General features: G+C 32.4%; 3 protein-coding genes across 4 annotated transcripts; 1 reads left to right on the top strand and 2 right to left on the bottom strand.

Annotated features, from left to right (window-relative positions):
- The first annotated feature begins 2010 nt into the window (after nucleotides 1-2010).
- On the top strand, nucleotides 2011-4554 carry LOC111402249 (codeine O-demethylase-like). The gene is made up of 4 exons (XM_023030415.1): nucleotides 2011-2249; nucleotides 2323-2570; nucleotides 3131-3455; nucleotides 4219-4554. The coding sequence occupies exons 1-4, from the start codon at nucleotides 2034-2036 to the stop codon at nucleotides 4468-4470; spliced, it is 1041 nt and encodes a 346-aa protein (XP_022886183.1). The 5' UTR covers nucleotides 2011-2033; the 3' UTR covers nucleotides 4471-4554.
- A 2041-nt stretch (nucleotides 4555-6595) lies between these two features.
- Nucleotides 6596-9708, bottom strand: LOC111400656 (uncharacterized mitochondrial protein AtMg00810-like). The gene is made up of 3 exons (XM_023028053.1): nucleotides 9225-9708; nucleotides 7689-7740; nucleotides 6596-7220 (listed from the first exon to the last, which is right to left on the bottom strand). Exons 1-3 carry the CDS (start codon nucleotides 9706-9708, stop codon nucleotides 6596-6598), a joined length of 1161 nt encoding a protein of 386 aa, XP_022883821.1.
- A 1557-nt stretch (nucleotides 9709-11265) lies between these two features.
- LOC111402250 (bidirectional sugar transporter SWEET2-like) lies at nucleotides 11266-15288 on the bottom strand. 2 transcript variants are annotated; one of them, XM_023030416.1, is made up of 7 exons: nucleotides 15008-15288; nucleotides 14057-14115; nucleotides 13913-13948; nucleotides 13630-13744; nucleotides 13390-13548; nucleotides 11885-13295; nucleotides 11266-11648 (listed from the first exon to the last, which is right to left on the bottom strand). In XM_023030416.1, exons 2-6 carry the CDS (start codon nucleotides 14098-14100, stop codon nucleotides 13119-13121), a joined length of 531 nt encoding a protein of 176 aa, XP_022886184.1. In that variant the 5' UTR covers nucleotides 14101-14115; nucleotides 15008-15288; the 3' UTR covers nucleotides 11266-11648; nucleotides 11885-13118. The 2 variants fall into 2 exon arrangements, with proteins under 2 accessions (XP_022886184.1, XP_022886185.1); XM_023030417.1 differs by lacking the exon at nucleotides 14057-14115 and having other exon boundaries at nucleotides 15008-15282.
- Nucleotides 15289-19195: the final 3907 nt, after the last annotated feature.

Below are 19195 nucleotides of genomic sequence, written 5' to 3' on the forward strand. Positions count from 1 at the left end.
ATGTGGACCAGTTCCATAGTTATCTAATGCCACTAGCTTTCTTTTGAGGTTCATGAAAATTTCAATTTAAAAACGTTGTTTTCTCCAAGTAAATATATTGGGTCATGACTCGTGACGTGACGGGACAACATAATTAAATATTTTTCGATAAGTTGCTTCATTAATAATGGAAAAGAAAATAAAAGGAACAAGAAGGGGTTACGCATGACCTGCAAAAAAGATGGTTAATCATAGTTTTAGGCAAAATATGTGTGCGTTCCCTATTTATGAGAGATTATTTATGTGTTCAATCTTTAATCATAAAATGAATTTGATATACATACGAAGAATTGTATTAAAGATATATGAGTTTAAGTTCCCGTTTGTCTCTCATTTTTTTAAATTATTTTTTTACTTATTCATTTTTAACTATGCAATAAAATATTCTATACGTAAATCTAAAATTTTTTTACTTTTTAACTACACATCTTCCAAAAATTCACTATTCAAAACAATGTTTTTTTTTTTTTTTTTTAAGAAAATGGACACCAAATAGGGACTAAGCTTTTTGGTTGATATGGTTGACGACAACATTGAAGAACAATTTAGCCCCTGTTTGCTAGCAATTTTTCACCTAAAAAAATCAATTTTTGATTGTTATTTCTCTATTTCAACCGTCATATTTTACTTTTTTGCTCGCAAGTGGGATCTACTTTTCTCTTTAACGATCAAAAAATCAATTCTCATAATCACTATCGAACCAGCCCTTAAAATTATATTATTAAAGGTAAAATCTCATATTAATTAACTATAAAATTATTAATCAACATAAGAACTTTGGCTAGCTAGTCATCTTTAAAAGGTGAACCTCAAATTTAATAATAACAAAATAAACGCCACGATATTTTAAAAAATAAAATAAAGAAAAAAGAAAGAAAGAGGAGGTTAGGCACTCCTCAGGTTTAATAATAAGAAAATAAACAACCACGATGTTTTAATTATATATTGCCAGTTGACTACATATATATATATATATATATATATATATATTAAGTCCATGTTTGGTGTAAATTAAAATTGAAATTTTAGTAAATTTTAATAAAAATAGATAAAATGTATGATTAAAAGTTATTAGTTGGAATATATAATTAAAATTAATTATTAACTTTGACTAAATTTTTTATCAACTTTTAATCTATACACCGGCCAAACAAGCCAAGTTATTATAGAAAGTCTATATGTATCTATTTAAATTTTTTATCTTCAATAAGTTTGAATCTATTTAAAGGAAAGAAAAAAAATACAGATAACGAGATATTAAAAAATGTTTATTTATTTATCTTAGCAATACTTTTATAATTTTCAAGTTCTTATAAAATAAGGAATCAAGAAAAGAAAACTGAACAGTGAACATGGAAATGATTTTCACGCGATATATATTGGAACATTCTCAATTCTTGATAGTTACATGGTTTTCTTCACATCGTACATGTTTCTCTGATATTTCATTTGGGTTTCCGACCAACTTTTGTCTGTTGAAATGGGCCAGTCACTGTGTCTAGTCCGTGTCTATATATATGTGTGTGAAAGACATATATATACTGAGATGACATTTTGTTTTTTTCACTTGAATTAAAGTAGAAATACAGAAGGTAACGAAAGATTAAGGACTTGGATCCAATCATCCAATAATGAAATAAAAATTAGCAGAGTGAATCATGTTCTGAAGTTTGTCGGCGTATATATTTATGTATACAGATAAATACGAGTATACATAACACAAAAATATCTTAGTCTGGGAGGGGTGGGGGCTGGATTAATTGGCTCAAAATTTCCCTGGCAAATGAATTTTAATGCTTGGATTAAACGTCAAAATCATGTCTTTTAAAATTCAACGCGGTTCAGTTTGAAATCTTCTTTTTCCATCAATCTTCTAGTCGGTAGATTTTTTTTTTCTAATTATAATTATATTTTTTTTTTACAAAATTATAGGCAATATAGGTATATGTTCAATCTATAAATACATCCAACTTTATTGCATTTTCACCATAGCCATGGCTGAACAAAGTATTCAGGAGCTTGTTAAAAACCCTATTCATGAAATTCCCAAAAGATACCTTGTGAATGAAGAAACCTCAATTTCATTGGAGGATAATTCCTTTGCTGTAATCCCCACCATTGACATGCAAAATTTTGTTTCTTCTGGACCAAGCAAAATTTTCGAGCTCGAAAAGTTGCACTCAACATGCAAAGAATGGGGCATATTTCAGGTTTATTTCTTCGAGAAATTATGAATCTTTTTCTATTCTTTTTATTTCTTTTGAAATAATTCTGGTATTGCAGTTGGTAAACCATGGAGTGGATTCTTCATTGGTGGAGAAATTGAAGTATGAGATTCAAGAATTTTACAAGCTTCCTTTGGAAGAGAGATTAAAATACAAGGTAAACGAAGGAGATTTTGAAGGTTACGGGCAAACAATTATTCATTCTGAAGATCAAAAAGTTGACTGGGCAGACAGATTTTACATGATCGTCAACCCTATCAACAGAAGGAAACCTCATCTTTTGCCGGAGCTCCCTTCATCACTCAGGTCTCTCCCTCTCTCTCATTTATACACACATACCACACTCATTAGAATATGGACGCTTCTTCGCTAAAGTCTTAAACTTTTAAACTAGGTAGTTGATCAAAAGAATTTGAAGTTCAGTTTTTACTGCTACCTATTTATAAAATTATGTGCAACACGCTTTAGTAAAATATGAATTGATATGCACTAAGAGCCTGTTTGTGAGTGATTTTGAGAATTGATTTTTTGATCGTTAGGAGAAAAGTGGGGTCTATCTGTGAGAGAAGAACTCAAATATGATGGCTGAAATAGTGAAATAACAATAAAAAAATCAATTTTTTTGGTGAAAAAATCCGGCCCAAACAGGCCCTAAAGGTGGCAAGCTTTTTCGAGCTCATTCCCTCCTATGTCTAGTATATTTTATTTTCATTACTATTCAAACATGCAACATGGTGGTCTAATTGGGAAAAAATAGAGGCGATTCAAACACAGAGATTCTGAGTTCAAGTCTCATCTTGCCGTCTATTTATTAAAAAAGTGCACACTTCTTGTTGCCTATATATAGTTTTGTTCAATTCATGCAGGGAAACCTTGGAGGATTACATGTCCAATCTGCAAAAACTTTCCATGAATCTTTTTGTATTATTGGCCGAGGCCCTAAATATTGAAAGAACAGAAGTAGAAGAGATGTTCGACGATGGGATGCAAGCGGTGAGGATAACTTACTATCCTCCATGTCTGAGGCCGGAGAAAGTTATCGGGCTGACCCCACACTCCGACGGCAGTGGACTCACAATTCTACTGCAAGTTAATGGAGTTGAAGGGCTCCAAGTCAAGAAAGATGGGGTTTGGATGCCGGTAAAGTTCCTCCCAGATGCCTTTGTTGTTAACTTGGGAGACATTCTAGAGGTTTGTCACCAAACTTTATGCACAATTTTTAATTGTTATCAATATTTTAAAGCTTGGTCTGGACATTTAGCCAAGTGGCCAAGAATCGAAAGGGATCCAAGTGATTGACAAAATATATTAGAGTAATATTAATTGGGAAATTGTGCCACTATAAAATTAGTTTGGGGTTGATCTTGGCTGTCAATGGATACTCTCAATGTCCGAAATTGATCCAAGTTCAATTATTAAACCTAATTTCAATATTTAGAATGTTGACTGTGACTATAATTAAATAAAAAAAAATTTTGAAGTGATTTTTTCTGGAAAAAGTTATTGGTTCCATGGAATGTATAACTTAAAATAATTTTCAAAAAATGTCTCATGAACAAGCTCTTAATTATCATTATTTCCGTCCATAAAAATTCTAGGTGTAAAATATTTGATGAGAAATAAATTTGTCTAAAAGTAAAATATCAAGAACTAAGTTTATTTCCTATAAAACCATTTAAATTTTCTCACAAATTAAAGTGGTTTAACATGTACCAATGTAGCAAATAAATGATTTGCCGATCAATGTATTCACCATTTTTGCTCACTCTTGTCTACTTCATTTATAGATATCAATAGAAAAAAAGGTTATTGGAAAAAGTTCAAATATTTTAAACATAGTATCACATAACAGAAAAGACGTGGTGAAAGTGTCATCAGTAATGCTAAACATCTGCTAAAGATTTTATCTTAAGCTTCATCACACAAGTCCTAAATTCTGCATGCATGGATGCAGATACTGAGCAATGGGTTGTACAGTAGCATTGAGCACAGGGCTACAGTGAATGCAGTTAAAGAGAGGATTTCCATGGCTATGTTCTTCAACACTAAATACGAAGCAGAAGTGGGACCCTCACGTTCTCTAATTACAACTCAGCAGCCAATCTATAAAAGAATGAAAATGGAGACTTATGTCAAAGAGTTTTTCTCTCGGAAGCTCAATGGGAAGGCATTTCTGGAGTACATGAAAATACAACAAAATGATTGAATGTAATTAAATAAGTCTTTTAGTGCATATTTAGTCTGTGGATTATTTGACTGAAGAGTTTAATAAAATTCTAGATTGTATGAATTTATTTATTTTTAAATTAAACAACTATAAGTACCATATTTTATTAATAAAAAAATATAGTTCAAAATTGTAAAAGGAAAATTTTGCAATGTAAAAAGCATCTTCAAGAGACTTGTATTGATTGCATTCAACATATTGCAAATTTCAATACTTCACTTCTTAAACTATTAGAATGATATTGGATGTCATTGACATCTAAAATTTTACAGTTGTTCTGCATATATATAATGGTTTACATAAGAGTTTACATGTTGTAATGAGATATGATTGGATCAGAATCTTTTCAACCAAATAAAAAAAAAAAATCACCACTTTCTTTCAAGATTATTCAAAATTATATATGTGATTTTAAAAATGAGGACGGCAATGGTTCGTATTTTCTTATGGCGTGTATTTACTTTTCCCTACATACCTGTAATAATTTATTGCACCGGAAGATTGGGAGGAGCAATAGATGTTCTAGATGTGGGCGTGGAGATGGTTCGCTAGTTTCTTGTGCGGGACAGCAAAGGCAGTTCAAAGTTGGGAAGGCTTATGCTATAGCCTGGAGGATATTAGGGAGCTACTAAGACAATTTTTCAATATGGCTTGAGGGATGAGGGAGAGCAGGGGTGGACCCACATGGGGTCATGTTGGTTCAGATGACCCCACATTTTTTTTCTCTCTTCAGAAAATGGTCGTTTTAACCCGTTTTCGACCCATTTTTAATACATACCAAATGAAATCGAAATATTACATTCTTAATATCATTTCTAAGCGCTTATGACCTAGTTTTTCGCTTCTTAATGGTGTGCAAAATGATCAACCATAGTAAAAGATACGATATATCAAAGTAAGCCGTTCCAAATTAGTATTTCGAAAATTTTGATAATATGCTAACTTTTAAAATTTGTCAATAATCATATACTATCCAAATCTACAAATCGCTTACATCATCTAGAAGTTCGTTATGAGAACTACATCGTAGTTATATCGAATGGTCCACACAGATATCGAAAATAATTAAATATGTGTCAAACAATATATTAAAAGAGACGTTTAACTCGTCTTTAAAAAAAGATCAATTATTTTATTAATGTTTATTATTTTTTCACGATAAATTTTACAATATAATTTACATCATTTTATTAGAAAATTTTACATTAAATATGATGTCAAAAATTCTAAATTCGTTACAGGTTAAATATAATTTGAATTACTTTCAAATTATTTTTTTGTTAAACTTAAATTTCATTTACTTCTTACATCCAATTTGATTTACTCGTCGTTAGCTCAACATCCATAAATGACATGGTAAACAAAACTATACATGTAGTAAAATTCATTTAACAATATTGATAATGATAGAATTATAAGACATTTTGAAGATGTCAAAATACGTATTAACTTATTTTTATAAATATTATATTGTTTTGAAAAAATTACACATTAATTTTTGCAGCTAAGCACAACCTGTGAGGATCAACCCGCAAGTGACCGCGCCCTCACATGCTCAGCGGGGTCCCCATGAATAAAATAATCCCGATCTCATGTGTGTGTGTTGTGTCAACCCCGCGGTCATTCATGTGGATACTGTAGCACGACTCTAATTTTTGACCCTACAACCCAAAACGGTTGGGTCCGCCCCTGAGGAAGAGAGGCCATATTAGGAGGGAGCGATGTGTATGAATTGGAGCAATGATCAGGATAGCTCGGGGGTGGTAGTGGTGGCTTTGTCCTAACAAATGAGTTAGGCACAAATGTTCAATTTTCATGAGACATTCTTGATCGTCATTCAAAAAGTCCAATAATGTATGTATATATTGGATCTTTTGAGGCGATCATAGATCCTGGTGGATTGAATGAACACACAACCATCTAACGGAAGTTGGAGATAGAAAAAGAGAAAGAAAGAGCCATCTTAAATTCATAGAACATCTTTCACCAGATAATTCAAGAAGGATATTACAGGTGTACGACTTTATGTGTAATTCTCCTTGATGACGGAGAGATAATTCTGGATTATAAATAGAGCTTTTATATGTAAACAGAAGGAAATAAATCATTTTACACAAATCAATTGATTAGCATTTTGTCTAGTGATTTCCTTGATTTGTGTAGTCTTGTTAATGATTTCATTCTCTGCTGATCTTTCCTTGCATGGAGGAGATTGCACAATTTTATTCTTTGCTGGACTTTCCTTGCATGGAGGGGATTCCACAATTTCAGTATTCTTAACACCCTTCCTCAAATTATGCTGTGGAATGAGGCTTAATTTGTGCCGAATAAATTCATATGTTGGCTTGTCTAAGGGCTTTGTAAAGATGTCCGCCATTTGTAGCTTGGATGGTAAATGTCTAGTACGGAGTTGGCCTTGTTGAACGTTTTCTCTGACGAAGTGGTAGTCAATTTCAATGTGTTTGCCACGTGCATGAAATACGGGATTGGCTACCATATGAAGAGCACTTTGATTATCACTTAGCAATAGCGGTGGACGATTTTGAAGGATTCCAAGGTCATGCAAGAGATAAGATAGCCATAATAATTCAACTGTAGCATTAGCCATGGATTTGTATTCAGCTTCCGAACTTGAACGAGAAATAGATGCTTGCTTCTTTGCAGACCAGGAGATAATATTGCTTCCAAGAAATTTACAAAAGCCAGAAGTTGATCGTCTAGTGTCCTTGCTGTTGGGAATTTACTTAAACATACACAGCGAAATTTAAAAAATTTCAATTTCCATTCAGGATTCAACTTTGTATTTAGATAAAAACTGTGATAAGAAATATACCTTTTCTTTAATTTGCAAACTCCTTCGCGTTATTCCTTTCTAGCAGATTGAATCTGCCTCCCACAGCTGTCCAATTGTCCAGCCTCCAATGAAATCCACACAGAGAATAGACTGCAACTGCTAAGGTTTTCCTCTTGTGCCAACAAGAATAATATAACATTATGGACCTCAAACCTTAGTCATGTATTTATATAAACCCAAACGGGCTCGGCCCGGTCCGGTCCGGTCCATTGTTTAATTAATCCATTTAATTAAACCCGGTCCATGAATTAATCAATCCAATTAATTAATTCAGGAATATAAATAACAAATCCAATTAATTAATTTATCCAACGATTGTTAAATTAATCAATTGGGAATTTACAACCTATCAATTCTCTTTTGTGTGTGACCCATTAGGTTCCTGACCACGATATCTAACGACATGAAATATTATTTTGATATAATCAAACTGATATATTAAACACTCTTTTAATTTATCACAGATTCACACTCGTCGTCCCAGATTGACATCTAGCAATGTATCAGGGCAACACATGTGACGGAAAATGTCACGTGGTATGACAAAACCAAAATTGTTCGTTTACCATGAAATTATAATCCCTTCGTCAATATGATCCGATCAATTACGAGATATGGAAGTGTGTCAATCTCGATTATCGATCATACCTTTCATTTTTCTATTAAGTCAATATGAGTCGAAAACTCTTTTCGACTTATATGTACACCTTGGCCAAGGATTTCGTTACTGACTTAATTAAATGAATGCAGATCACAATCTCTTACTATCTAAGAGTGACGAATCCTCTATTGATCATTCACAACTTTCATATGGTTCTTGACATACACGAACGATGTCGTATTAGCGGCCCTTGGTAGAGCAACATCCAACACCGTCAAAATATGACTGTCCTCATATAAAGTACTATGATGACCTCAAGTTGTAGGACCAATTTCATTACCGAACGTTAGAGATTAACCACTGACACTCAAATAGTTATCTATGTGGAATCTCTTAACGGGTCTCCAATGTTTTGTTCTATAACAAAACATCCACGTGTTCATTTAAGTGTCACCACACTTTAGCTCGTGAGATCAGCTACTTACTTCACAAGTAAGAAATGCCACACGTGCCCCCCAGGGCACTTCTCCACTGGCAAAGGACGGACGCTGTCAAACCTGGCAGAGCAGAGGTCGTGAGTTCGAAACATGGGGCTCTTGAAAGGCAAGGATTTATTCTTGGAAGGCAAGGGAACATTTGGAAGGCAAGGATTTATTCTTGGAAGGCAAGGGAACATTTGGAAGGCAAGGATTTATTCTTGGAAGGCAAGTGGGAACTTGGAAGGCAATGATTATTCTTGGAAAGCAAGGTGCAACTTGGATTGGCTTGCTTGGCACTTTGTCAGATCAGGTGGGGAGCGCTCGGACCCTGGCCAGTTGGAGGCACATCCTGCGATTAACCGGACTGTGTGAAGAGGGGCCGGATCACAGACCCAAGGATTAGTCTATAATTGGACACCTTGTAAAAAAAAAAAAAGAAATGCCACACGTGATGGTCTAACTGTATTAACGATATCCGTATCTCGTTATTACTTACGACCACGGTTTATTCAAGATCCAATTATATGTAATTTGTATCTCACAATCACAACTCTTTGTGATCAACATATCACTTAAAATTGGATCTTCGGATTCTATTATTTAATATTATTTATCGCAAAATTAATTTAAATAAATAATAGATCTCGCCAAAATCAAATGCATTAAACATATTAAAAGCGTTTACAACCTAAATCGATTNTAAATAATAGATCTCGCCAAAATCAAATGCATTAAACATATTAAAAGCGTTTACAACCTAAATCGATTGAATTTAGGGCATAATACTTACACTTGCAACCTGCCCAATCAAAGTCAGAGAAGCCATAGAGATTAAGAGTCGATTGTTTGCACATGTGAAGACCAAAGGTAATGGTGCCATGGACATATCTGATGATTCTGTTGACAAGTTGATAGTGGCCTTGCATGGGAGAATGCATAAACTGCAAGACAAAATTCACACTAAAGGATAAATCAGGTCGAGTAAAAGTCAAATACTGTAGAGCGCCGACCAAACTGTGATAATGTGTAGGATCATGAAATGGAGTTACATCATCCAAATGTTTGTATTTAGGGGATATTTGGGTATTCATAGGCTTACGTCCTTCCATTTGGGCTCGCTTGATGATATCAAGGGCATATGTAGACTGTGACAAAAGTAAGCCATTAGTTGTACATGTAACAAGAAAGTAATGAAGAAAACCCAAATCCTTTATATCGAACTCTTGGTGAAGTGCAACAACAAAAGAGTTTAAGAGCATGGTATTAGACCCAGTAAGAAGCATGTCATCAACAAATAAAAGGAGAACTAAAATATAGGATTTGTTTTATAGTAAAGAAGAGAAGGGTCAGCAATACTACAAGAAAAACCATACTTAATTAAAAACATGCTAAAGCGAGAAAACCATGCTCATGGTGCTTGTTTTAGACTATATAAGGCTTTCTGTAACTTGCAAACATGATTTGGTGAATTTAAATTGACAAAACCTGGGGGTTGGTCCATAAAAATAATTCCTTTGATAGAACCATGTAAGAAAGCATTTTTAACATCTAATTGACGAATGTCCCAATTTTTTGAAGTAGCAATTGAAAGCACAAGTCATATAGTACCTTATTTGATTATTGAAGAAAATGTCTCATAGTAATCAACCCCATCTATTTGATTATATCATTTAACTACTAATCTAGCTTTTAGGCGTTCTAAAGTGCCATCAGATTTGAGCTTGGTTTTGTAAACCCATTTGCTGCCAATTCATGCATATTATGTTCTCTGGGAACTAAGATTCAAGTCTCATTTTTTTTGAGGGATTGCAATTCATCTTTCATAGTATTTACCCATCCCTCATGTTTTAAAGCAGATTTAATAGTCTTGCGTTCTTGAGGAATGGAGGTAACATTATGCAGATTTGTATATTTAGGATTTGGTTTGACAATACCTGATTTACCTCTGGTGATCATGAATGATCATGTAAAATAGATGTTGTAATGGAAGTGGCAGCCAAGTCTTCAACATGCAATGGATCAGAGATATGAATCTGAGATCCATGGTCATTAGTGGCCACATCATGAGCAATAGTGGTGTTATGGTGCGAAGTATCATAACCTATCTAGATAGGAAGCTCAATGACATGTGGGGAACTATCTATTGATATGGGATTTTGTGCATTGCACGTTGTGATTGGCTGGTCAAGCCAATCTGAAAATGTGGTGATATTTTCTGTTTCAGAGTTATGTTGGTGAAGAACACCAAGATTTTTATAAGAAAAAGTTTCTTCATCAAAAACAATATGTCTAGAGACAAACATTTTGCCAGTTGGTGGATAAAAACATTTGTAGCCCTTATGTTTTTGGCTATAACCCATAAAAACACATGGTAACAATTTTGGATCAAATTTATTTGAAGTAGTATTCCAAATGTAAGGGTAGCATTTGCAACCAAAAACTCAAAAAGAATTATAGTCGAGATGTTTGTCAAAGACTTTATAAAAATGTGAGTCATTACTATTAGCAAGAGAAGGTAAGCGATTAATTAAAAAGACAGCTGTGGAAAAGGCTTCTACCCAAAATCTTTTAGGCATATGAGAATGATGGAGCATAGTCAATCCAAGTTCACGGATGATTCGATGGCATCGCTCAACGACACCATTTTGTTCAAATGTATAAGGACAAGATAATTGAGGAACAATCCCTAGTTCGTACAAGTATTTAGTAAAAGCATTGCTAGCAAATTCTCCTCCACCATCACTTTGAAGTATTTTTATGCGACGGGAGAATTGTCTCTCAAAATAGTTAACAAAGGTACGAAAAAATTCAGATTTTTTACATAAAGGAACAAGCCACATATATCTACTATAATCATCAAAAATACATGTATATTATAAGAATTTATCAGTAGATAAAGTGGGGGATGGTCCCCAAAGATCACAATGAATTTTTCAAAAAGTCCAAAATCATTATTAAAACGAGGTTTAAAAGGTAATTTGCTAAGTTTACCGATTTCACAACTTTCACAAATCCTAAATTTATTTTTTCCTCGCACATGGAAAAAACCTTTTGAACGCAAAGCTTGAACAACAATAGGTTGGGGGTGACCAGGTTATTGATGCCAAACTACACTGTCCATCGCCTGGAAACGCGCAGAACATTGAGCCTCCAGTGATGCCTTGATGGTATATAAGTTACCCCTCTTGACTCCTCTTAGCAGAATCTTGTTTGTCCCCTTTTCCTTAATAGAGAATCCAACACCATTAAATTCACAGTTTATATGATAATCATTGGTTAGTTGTCCCACAGATAAAAGATTTCTTTCTAAGTTGGGAATGAGTAAGACATTGTCAAGAGTTAAAGCATGAGACTGATTGCATAACATATCTTGACCAATAGATGTGATTGGTAATAACATGCCATTTCCAACCATCACAAGATCATTACCAGTGTAAGGCTTAAGATTATGTAACATACCTACATTGGAGGTCCTGTGGGATGAGGCACTAGTGTCAGCTGTCCATTCTCGATCTTCAATGGCATCACGAATTTGTAGAGCAACAAGGGCTTCGTGATCAACGGTGTCACCATTAGATTGATCGTAGCGGTACCAACATACAGAGGCATCATGCCCATATTTCTTACAAATTTGGCAACGAACATTTGATATATTAGACTGTACCGAATTTTTGGATGCATTTTTTTTGTAGGAGGTACATCATCGTGTATTTGGCTCTTATAATGCATCAGACCCTTACCTTTGCCATGGCTGAATTTGCTATTGCCATATGAGCCACCTTTATTTGTCTTGGCTCTATTTTGTCGGCTGAGAAAGTGGCATAGATGCTAGTGGTATGTGCATTACTACTAGTGCGAATTTCAAAGGCTTGCAACAGAGAAATTACCTCACTGTAACCTGGAGTGGGTGGTTTAAGCATTGAGGATACAAAGGGCTCATACTAAGCACCTAAGGCATTTAAGAGGAAGAAGACCTTTTCCTTGTCAGAAATGGACTTTCCGACGACAGCAAGGCAATCAACAATACGTTTAAACTCTTTGATATAGGTATCAAATGATGTATCTGAAGACTTGCGAATGTAATTCAATTGTTGCATCAGCGTGAATGCTCTTTCCTGTGATGTGTGGACCATGTGGAGCCTCATTATAATACTTTACACTAGTCTTCTTGACCGCAATTTTTATTTCTTATAGGGTTCTATTGGACAATTTTTTATGATATGCTATAGAAAAGAGGTGCCTTTGAAGAAGTGGTTGAGACTTGAAAAACAATACACTAGGTAGAGCCTAATCATACTCTACACCTATCTTCTCGACTGCAATTTTTTATAGGGGTCCATTGGATATTTTTACATGTATATACTTGTCTGCATTAAATAGTGAGGAAAACTTGATTTTGTCTTCCCCCATTATGGTGAAAACCTGCAGCAACACATGACCATTGTTCATAACAATAAGCCCTTGTCTGACGACCTCTCAAAATTTAAACTGTTTGCTACAGTATCATTCTCCACCATACATTCACATAATAAAATATTCTACACACAAACTAATAAAGTTCCTTACTTTTGGACTGCACATTCTCCAAAAATACTATTCAAAACTCTTTAGTTTTTCAAATAATTGGTGTCGAACATGGCCTAAATACGATATTAGCTTCTTTTACATCTTACTGCCAAGAAGCAACAAATAATTACACAATAACTCCGAAGTACAGTATGCAATGAGGGATAGTTAAGTTCACACTTACAGAAATAAATGGATCCTGCTTGAACATTCTGTATGCGAAGAAAGAAAGACTCATCAAAAAGGTCGCCAGTGAGAGGTAAAATGGCATGTATTCGACGCTCTTTGTTCTAATAACCAAATCCTGCAATAAAAGTTATTTTTGAGCAAATGCTTAGCAGCACACACGATAAGTACTTAAATAAAAGTAAAGGGCTTAAGCTCTCTAATGAACTCACAATAATGAATAGCGGAGAAGCAAACATGGATATGAGAGAAAAGACGGACAAATAGCCAACGAACAATTGACGATTAGGTGGTTCAAAAACTTTAATGCTCATAACAACAATGGCCCCAAATGCTGAAAAAACTGCGAGTAACAAGCCGAGCATCTTCACCTGCATATATTACATTATTTAAGTAACAAATATGATTTCAATAATAAGTTTAAATATATCCAAAACGTAAGAACTAATGACCTTTTTTGTTCTATCTCCGTACACAAAGAAGATGATTATGTAAATCAACTGGAAAATGGCTCCAACAAAATTGACCGTGAAAATTAAAATTATGCTGGGAGAGATGATAGGCGTTCTGTACCAAAGGCATATTAAGCAATTCAAGAGGGCATATATATATAAGGCAACCTAGAAAATTGTTCCGTTGATTTGCTTCCGAAGATGAACATAGAAAAAAGTCTTATTAATTAATCAATAATTTGAAATTTTGTTTTTCTGTAGTTTCTGAAATACTCAGTCTTACATGGGTGATGAAATAGCACAAAAGCAAGGAGGTTCCCTGCAATATGCAAAGAAAGTTTGTTAAGGAAAAAGATATCTCAGAATAACTGAACTTTTTTCACAAATAAGAATTTGAAAACAAAATTTACTCAAAACGAACTTCTACATTTTTTTCTTTTTAGGCTTAGCTGAACATGCTCCAATCTCCATGGCTGGCTCTTTTACCTGATTGTTTTAGTATTAAAATACTAAGATTTCATAATTTGAGAATAAAAGACTGAAATGTAAATTACCAAAATGGTCATTGAACTTTGCAAAAAGTTTCCACAGGATCATTAACTTTTAAAAATTATCAAATTCATTGAACTTTGCAAAAGATTTGTATGGGGTCATTGAACATCACTGAACTTTACAAAAGGTTTCCACGGAGTCACTGAATTTTGCAAAAGGTTTTCCAGGAGTCACTGTCAATGATGAATTAGGTGATTTTTAAAGTATAGTGACCTTGTGGAAACTTTTTGCAAAAGTTCAATGATGAATTGAATAAATTTTAAATTTTAGTGACTCTTTAAAAAATTTTTACAAAGTTCAGAGGCTAAAAGTTAATATTTTCTAGTCGAGTTAACTTTGTGATTTAAATCAAAGATCTCAAATTCACAGCTTTCTTCACCATTTTAGACTAGGAAAATGGTTGTTGGCTAGGCCTAAAAACAAGCCCAAAGCCAGGGTGCCGAGGTGTTTTCACCTTGGCCCTTGGATCTGAAATTTAAAAAAAAAATGTATGAGATCGGGGGCTGAGGTGATGCGTCATTGAGCCGGGCTCAGTAGCAAAGTTCTTTAGACTATCCGTTCACTTTAGAAAAAAATATAAAAAGTCAACGTATGTTCTTAAGTGTACAAATACCCATTTTCCCAAAGATTAAAAAGAAAAATTAAGCATTGTCATACTAATTAATCAGCCCATTAAGCAAGAATCAGGAATAGAAAAAAGCTGTAAACTTTAAGAATCCCAAATGTTGATCATTATTGTCAAGCAAAACTTCAGATGATAGAAAACTAGAAACCCCTAAATAAACCCATCCTCTCCCCAAAAAACAAGGAGATGCGGTGAATGTACCTAAAATTCCAGCTGCAGAACTGCATATTGAATAAGTTGAGAATAAGCCACCTTCAGACATCATTCCAACCTTGTCAGATCAAACTTCAAACATTAATCTTAATAAAGAAAATTTGATTTCTCAGAATTGATATTTTAGTGGTTTTTAAGCTGGAGCAGTTGGGAGGGTCAAGACAACTGGTCCTATGGATTATGCCCATTCCATAAGGTGTGGACCCAATTGGGGAAGTCATAATTGAGATTTCGACCAAGTCACATTGTATTTCGTTTAAACAGTGCCGTTAATTAGGAAAGAATTTGTGGTGACTGGTTTGAGGTTTGTATTTGATTAGAGAGTGATTTCTACATTGGTTATTGATCTATTAAAGATTAAACACATATGAATAAAGGATTTTAGATCACCTTGAAATCAATGGATATTTTTATATCCTCACACATAAAAGAGAGATGATAAATTTGAAGGAGCTTTTAATGGTTTAACCAATCGCTTCATCTCTTACATCTTCTCCCCTGTGCTCCTTTAAGTGCCTCCCTCTTTTGGAAAATGAAATGTGGTTAATCCTAAAAACCATATTAAAATATGCCCATAAAGGTGAATTGGGTTGGGGAGACGGATTGTAGCACAACCCAATCCTCCTAGACTTGCTAATGATTTCGATGTAGAGTGTGAATTCTTAAGAGGGAGTCCATTCTGAGGGTAGTATAATTGAACTTCTAACTCGATGAATCCCATCAATCCAAGTGACCAAGTATATGAACAAATACAGTATTTTCAACTTTCATGATAATATTTTTACTGATATGAAGCATTTCTCATGCCAACATTTGTAATTGTTCTCTTGACCATGTTGAATTTTCAGGGCCGATCCTAAAAATTTTGAAACCCTTAGGAGACTATTCATTATAGGCTCTTATACATAATTTTTTTTTATTGGCGTAGGCATAGCAACATTAAATATTGAAATATATAGCATACTTCCCCTGTTCAGACCCATTAAATTAAATTTCATTTTTTCTTTTCCTATTTTCAATCACACAATCTTTCATCAAATAATATTATATGTAAATTGAAATTTTTTCATTTTTTCAATCATTCATTCTCTAACAAAATATTATTTCACCCATTTTAATTTTTGGAAAAAAAGGGGGCCAAACGGGGCTATATTTAAATGAAGAGTTTGTATGAAAGGAATTATGGAAATGTATTAAATATAAAAATAATTAGGATCTATATGTAGGATTATTATTATTATTATTTGAGACCCCAATTTTTGAGGCCCTATGCCATTGTCTTAGTGGCTTTGGCCCAAGGTTGAGTTTTGTGATGAAGGTAGCTTAAGTGCACTTAGTCGCTATTTGGATTTTATTTTTTCAAAACTTATTTTGAATCACATTTTTTTATCAAATAATATTACACATAAATTTAAAAAATTTCTTATTTTTTAACTACATGTTCTCTAAAAAAAAAAAAAAAAAACTATTTTAAAACACATTTCCCCAAAAAAACTCATTTGAATGGAGCCCAATCATGAGCTTAAACTAGACCTAGAAATGATCTGGTTCAGCTAGAGCCTATTTTATAGGTCCATTTTTTTTAACGAAAATTGAATTCAAATTCCAATTTCCACCCACTTTGTATTATTTGATAGCAAAATTTTGCCCGAAAAACGAATTCCCTTCTCTCACCCACGTGACCCATTTTCCATGAATTTGTGGGTGAGAAATCAATTTCCAAGTTTTTTTTTTTTTTTTGTAATGAAAATAAATTCTAACCACAATTGTAACAAATTATATCCCTTTAATTGACAATTTTCATGAAAAACAAAGTCAAACGAATATCAAAAGATACAAAATTTCAACATTTTTCAAGTGAAAAATTATACCAATCAAACACATTTAATTTGTCAATTTCCAATAAAATAAATTCTAGACAATTCAATTCCCTGAAATTCATTTTTTTTTCCATTCAAATTTCATCACTGCAATCAAACGGACCTTTAGTTTCTCTTTTTGGGTATTTAGGAAGCATGGAGTTCAAGTTTAATCATGTTTGGTTCAATTCAATTTGTTTTTGTACCGTAGTTAAATTTTTTAACATTTGTAACAACACTACATCAATCTAACCGAAGGTATATTCAATTTTAACCCTTACAAAATAACATATTCGAAATTTAAAAAGATATAAACAAAAAGTTATCTTATAAGATCCATCTATCGATGTATAAAATTACCAAAAAGCAAATAATAATGCTATAAGATCGGTGATCTTGAGTAGTAAAATGGAGTTGTGACTTGTGAGAGATGAGTGGCTAAAAACGAAGGCAATAGTTAAATCTAAGTGACAGAGTAACTAAGCGTTAAGTAAATTGTAAAGTGAAGTTGGGTTTTGACTAAAATATGTAGGAAATAAAATTATTTTGGGTTTGGCTTGGTACTTGAGAGTTGGAGCACTAGACGCTTTCAGTTAATTACTTAATTAGAAAATTTATTTAGAAAAAAATTGCTTATTCGAATTAAAAAAAAAATTTAGGGAGATTTGGTTCTTAGTCTAGAACTCAGATTCGTCGATTCTTGATTTTAGTATACATTTGAATATTTAACCAAAGAAGAATCAAACTAAATCGCTCAATTAGTTTCGAAAATTTTGCTCAACCCTAGTTTAAACGTTGCATCAAAGGGATTACAAGTGCTGCTATAGAGGAACAAAAATTTAAATATGAACGGAAAATTTTCTATTTAATTAATTTTTTAATTACTGTCTATTAGATTAGTTAATTTTTTAAATTCATCATTTTAAAAATAATTTATAATTTAGTATTAAAATAAATTATTTAAAACTTATTTATATTAGTTATGAATAAAGTTTTTAAGCAGTTGATTCTCAACGGGAAATACCTCAAATTGACCTAAATAAAGGAAGGATTTTTCAAAATAGCCTTTAACTTTTCTAAACATTTTGAACTACCTAAAACACCTTAAACAAATATTAAAAAATAACCCTTTATCTAATATAAATCTTCTATTTAAGTCCTTAAATAATTAACAAATAATTTTTCTAAAAATTTGTGAGAATTATTAATGACTAATTATAAAATAGAAAAATCCAAATATAAGAGAGGACCATATAATATAAAAAAGGTTGTTAAAAATAAAAAAGAAATTAAGTTTGAAAAAGAAATTGATAAGATAGGATATCAAGAACAATTATATGCATCACAAGAAATATTAAAATGTTTCAAAGAAAACTTATTAGAAAATTTTGCTAAAGGAATTGTAAGAACAATAATTATAAAAGATATACAAGATATCATAGATAAATTGGAAAAAAGGAAGAAAAATATTTCAAAATATGATATACCTTTTAGAACAGATATAGATATGATAACAGATATTGATATTATAAATTCTCAGACATTATTAGATTTTGAAGAATTACTTAAAAATTTATAAGAAGGCTAATAAAAAATAGATTACCACAAACATATAAAAAATTGGTCTTTATCTTAAGATTTTATTTACATCTAATAGTAAAAATAAAAGAATTTTTGGAATATAAAAATTTTAGATTCATGGTTATTAGATTTTTAGATTATTAGATTTTTGTTCGCTCATAGTAGCACCCGCACAGTTGGTATCAGAGCCATAGAGATCATGAGAAAATATATAAAAAATAAAATTACCTAAAAAATTATGATTTTAGAAATTATTGAAACTTATAAAAATAGACTAAGGTACCAAGTAAAATATAGTTATGACATAGAAGGCTATATAGAAGAAGATAATATAGTTGGAACATATAGTAAAGATATAAAAGAAGTTTTAGAAATTTTTAGAGTAATTAAAAATCTACCTTTAGAATTAAAAGAGAAAATAATTAAAAAGATATTATTTGAAGAATATAAGCATATATATATATATATTAAAAGTAATCCAGAGGGAAATAGATTTCATAATAATCTGAAATTACTATGGAAATCATAAAAAAATAAATAATTATTATCAATGTATTGAAGAAAAAGGATGTTATATATTTTACAACCCCATCCCTAATAAATTAAAAATAATAACATTATATATAACTAGAAATTTGCCTAGAGAAATAAAGGAACAAATATTACATAAATTAATTGTAAAATTTATCATAGATAGACGTACATATGAAATAATTTGCGAAATATTTGAAAATGA

This window comes from Olea europaea, chromosome 10, assembly GCF_002742605.1.
Source record: "Olea europaea var. sylvestris chromosome 10, O_europaea_v1, whole genome shotgun sequence".
Taxonomy (NCBI): domain Eukaryota; kingdom Viridiplantae; phylum Streptophyta; class Magnoliopsida; order Lamiales; family Oleaceae; genus Olea; species Olea europaea.

Excerpts from the sequence above, each read along its gene's own strand:
- LOC111402249 (XM_023030415.1), top strand. The coding sequence starts at position 2,034 with ATGGCTGAACAAAGTATTCAGGAGCTTGTTAAAAACCCTATTCATGAA. Across the intron at positions 2,250-2,322 it reads AAGAATGGGGCATATTTCAG|TTGGTAAACCATGGAGTGGA; the intron begins GTTTATTTCTTC and ends CTGGTATTGCAG. Across the intron at positions 2,571-3,130 it reads GAGCTCCCTTCATCACTCAG|GGAAACCTTGGAGGATTACA; the intron begins GTCTCTCCCTCT and ends CAATTCATGCAG.
- LOC111400656 (XM_023028053.1), bottom strand. The coding sequence starts at position 9,708 with ATGCTTCTTACTGGGTCTAATACCATGCTCTTAAACTCTTTTGTTGTT. Across the intron at positions 7,741-9,224 it reads CTCTGACTTTGATTGGGCAG|ATATCGTGGTCAGGAACCTA; the intron begins GTTGCAAGTGTA and ends TCATGTCGTTAG. Across the intron at positions 7,221-7,688 it reads CAAAAGAGAATTGATAGGTT|CAAGGACACTAGACGATCAA; the intron begins GTAAATTCCCAA and ends AATTCCCAACAG.
- LOC111402250 (XM_023030416.1), bottom strand. The coding sequence starts at position 14,100 with ATGGAGATTGGAGCATGTTCAGCTAAGCCTAAAAAGAAAAAAAT. Across the intron at positions 13,949-14,056 it reads AAGCCTAAAAAGAAAAAAAT|GGAACCTCCTTGCTTTTGTG; the intron begins GTAGAAGTTCGT and ends TGCATATTGCAG. Across the intron at positions 13,745-13,912 it reads TGTGCTATTTCATCACCCAT|AACGCCTATCATCTCTCCCA; the intron begins GTAAGACTGAGT and ends CCTTTGGTACAG.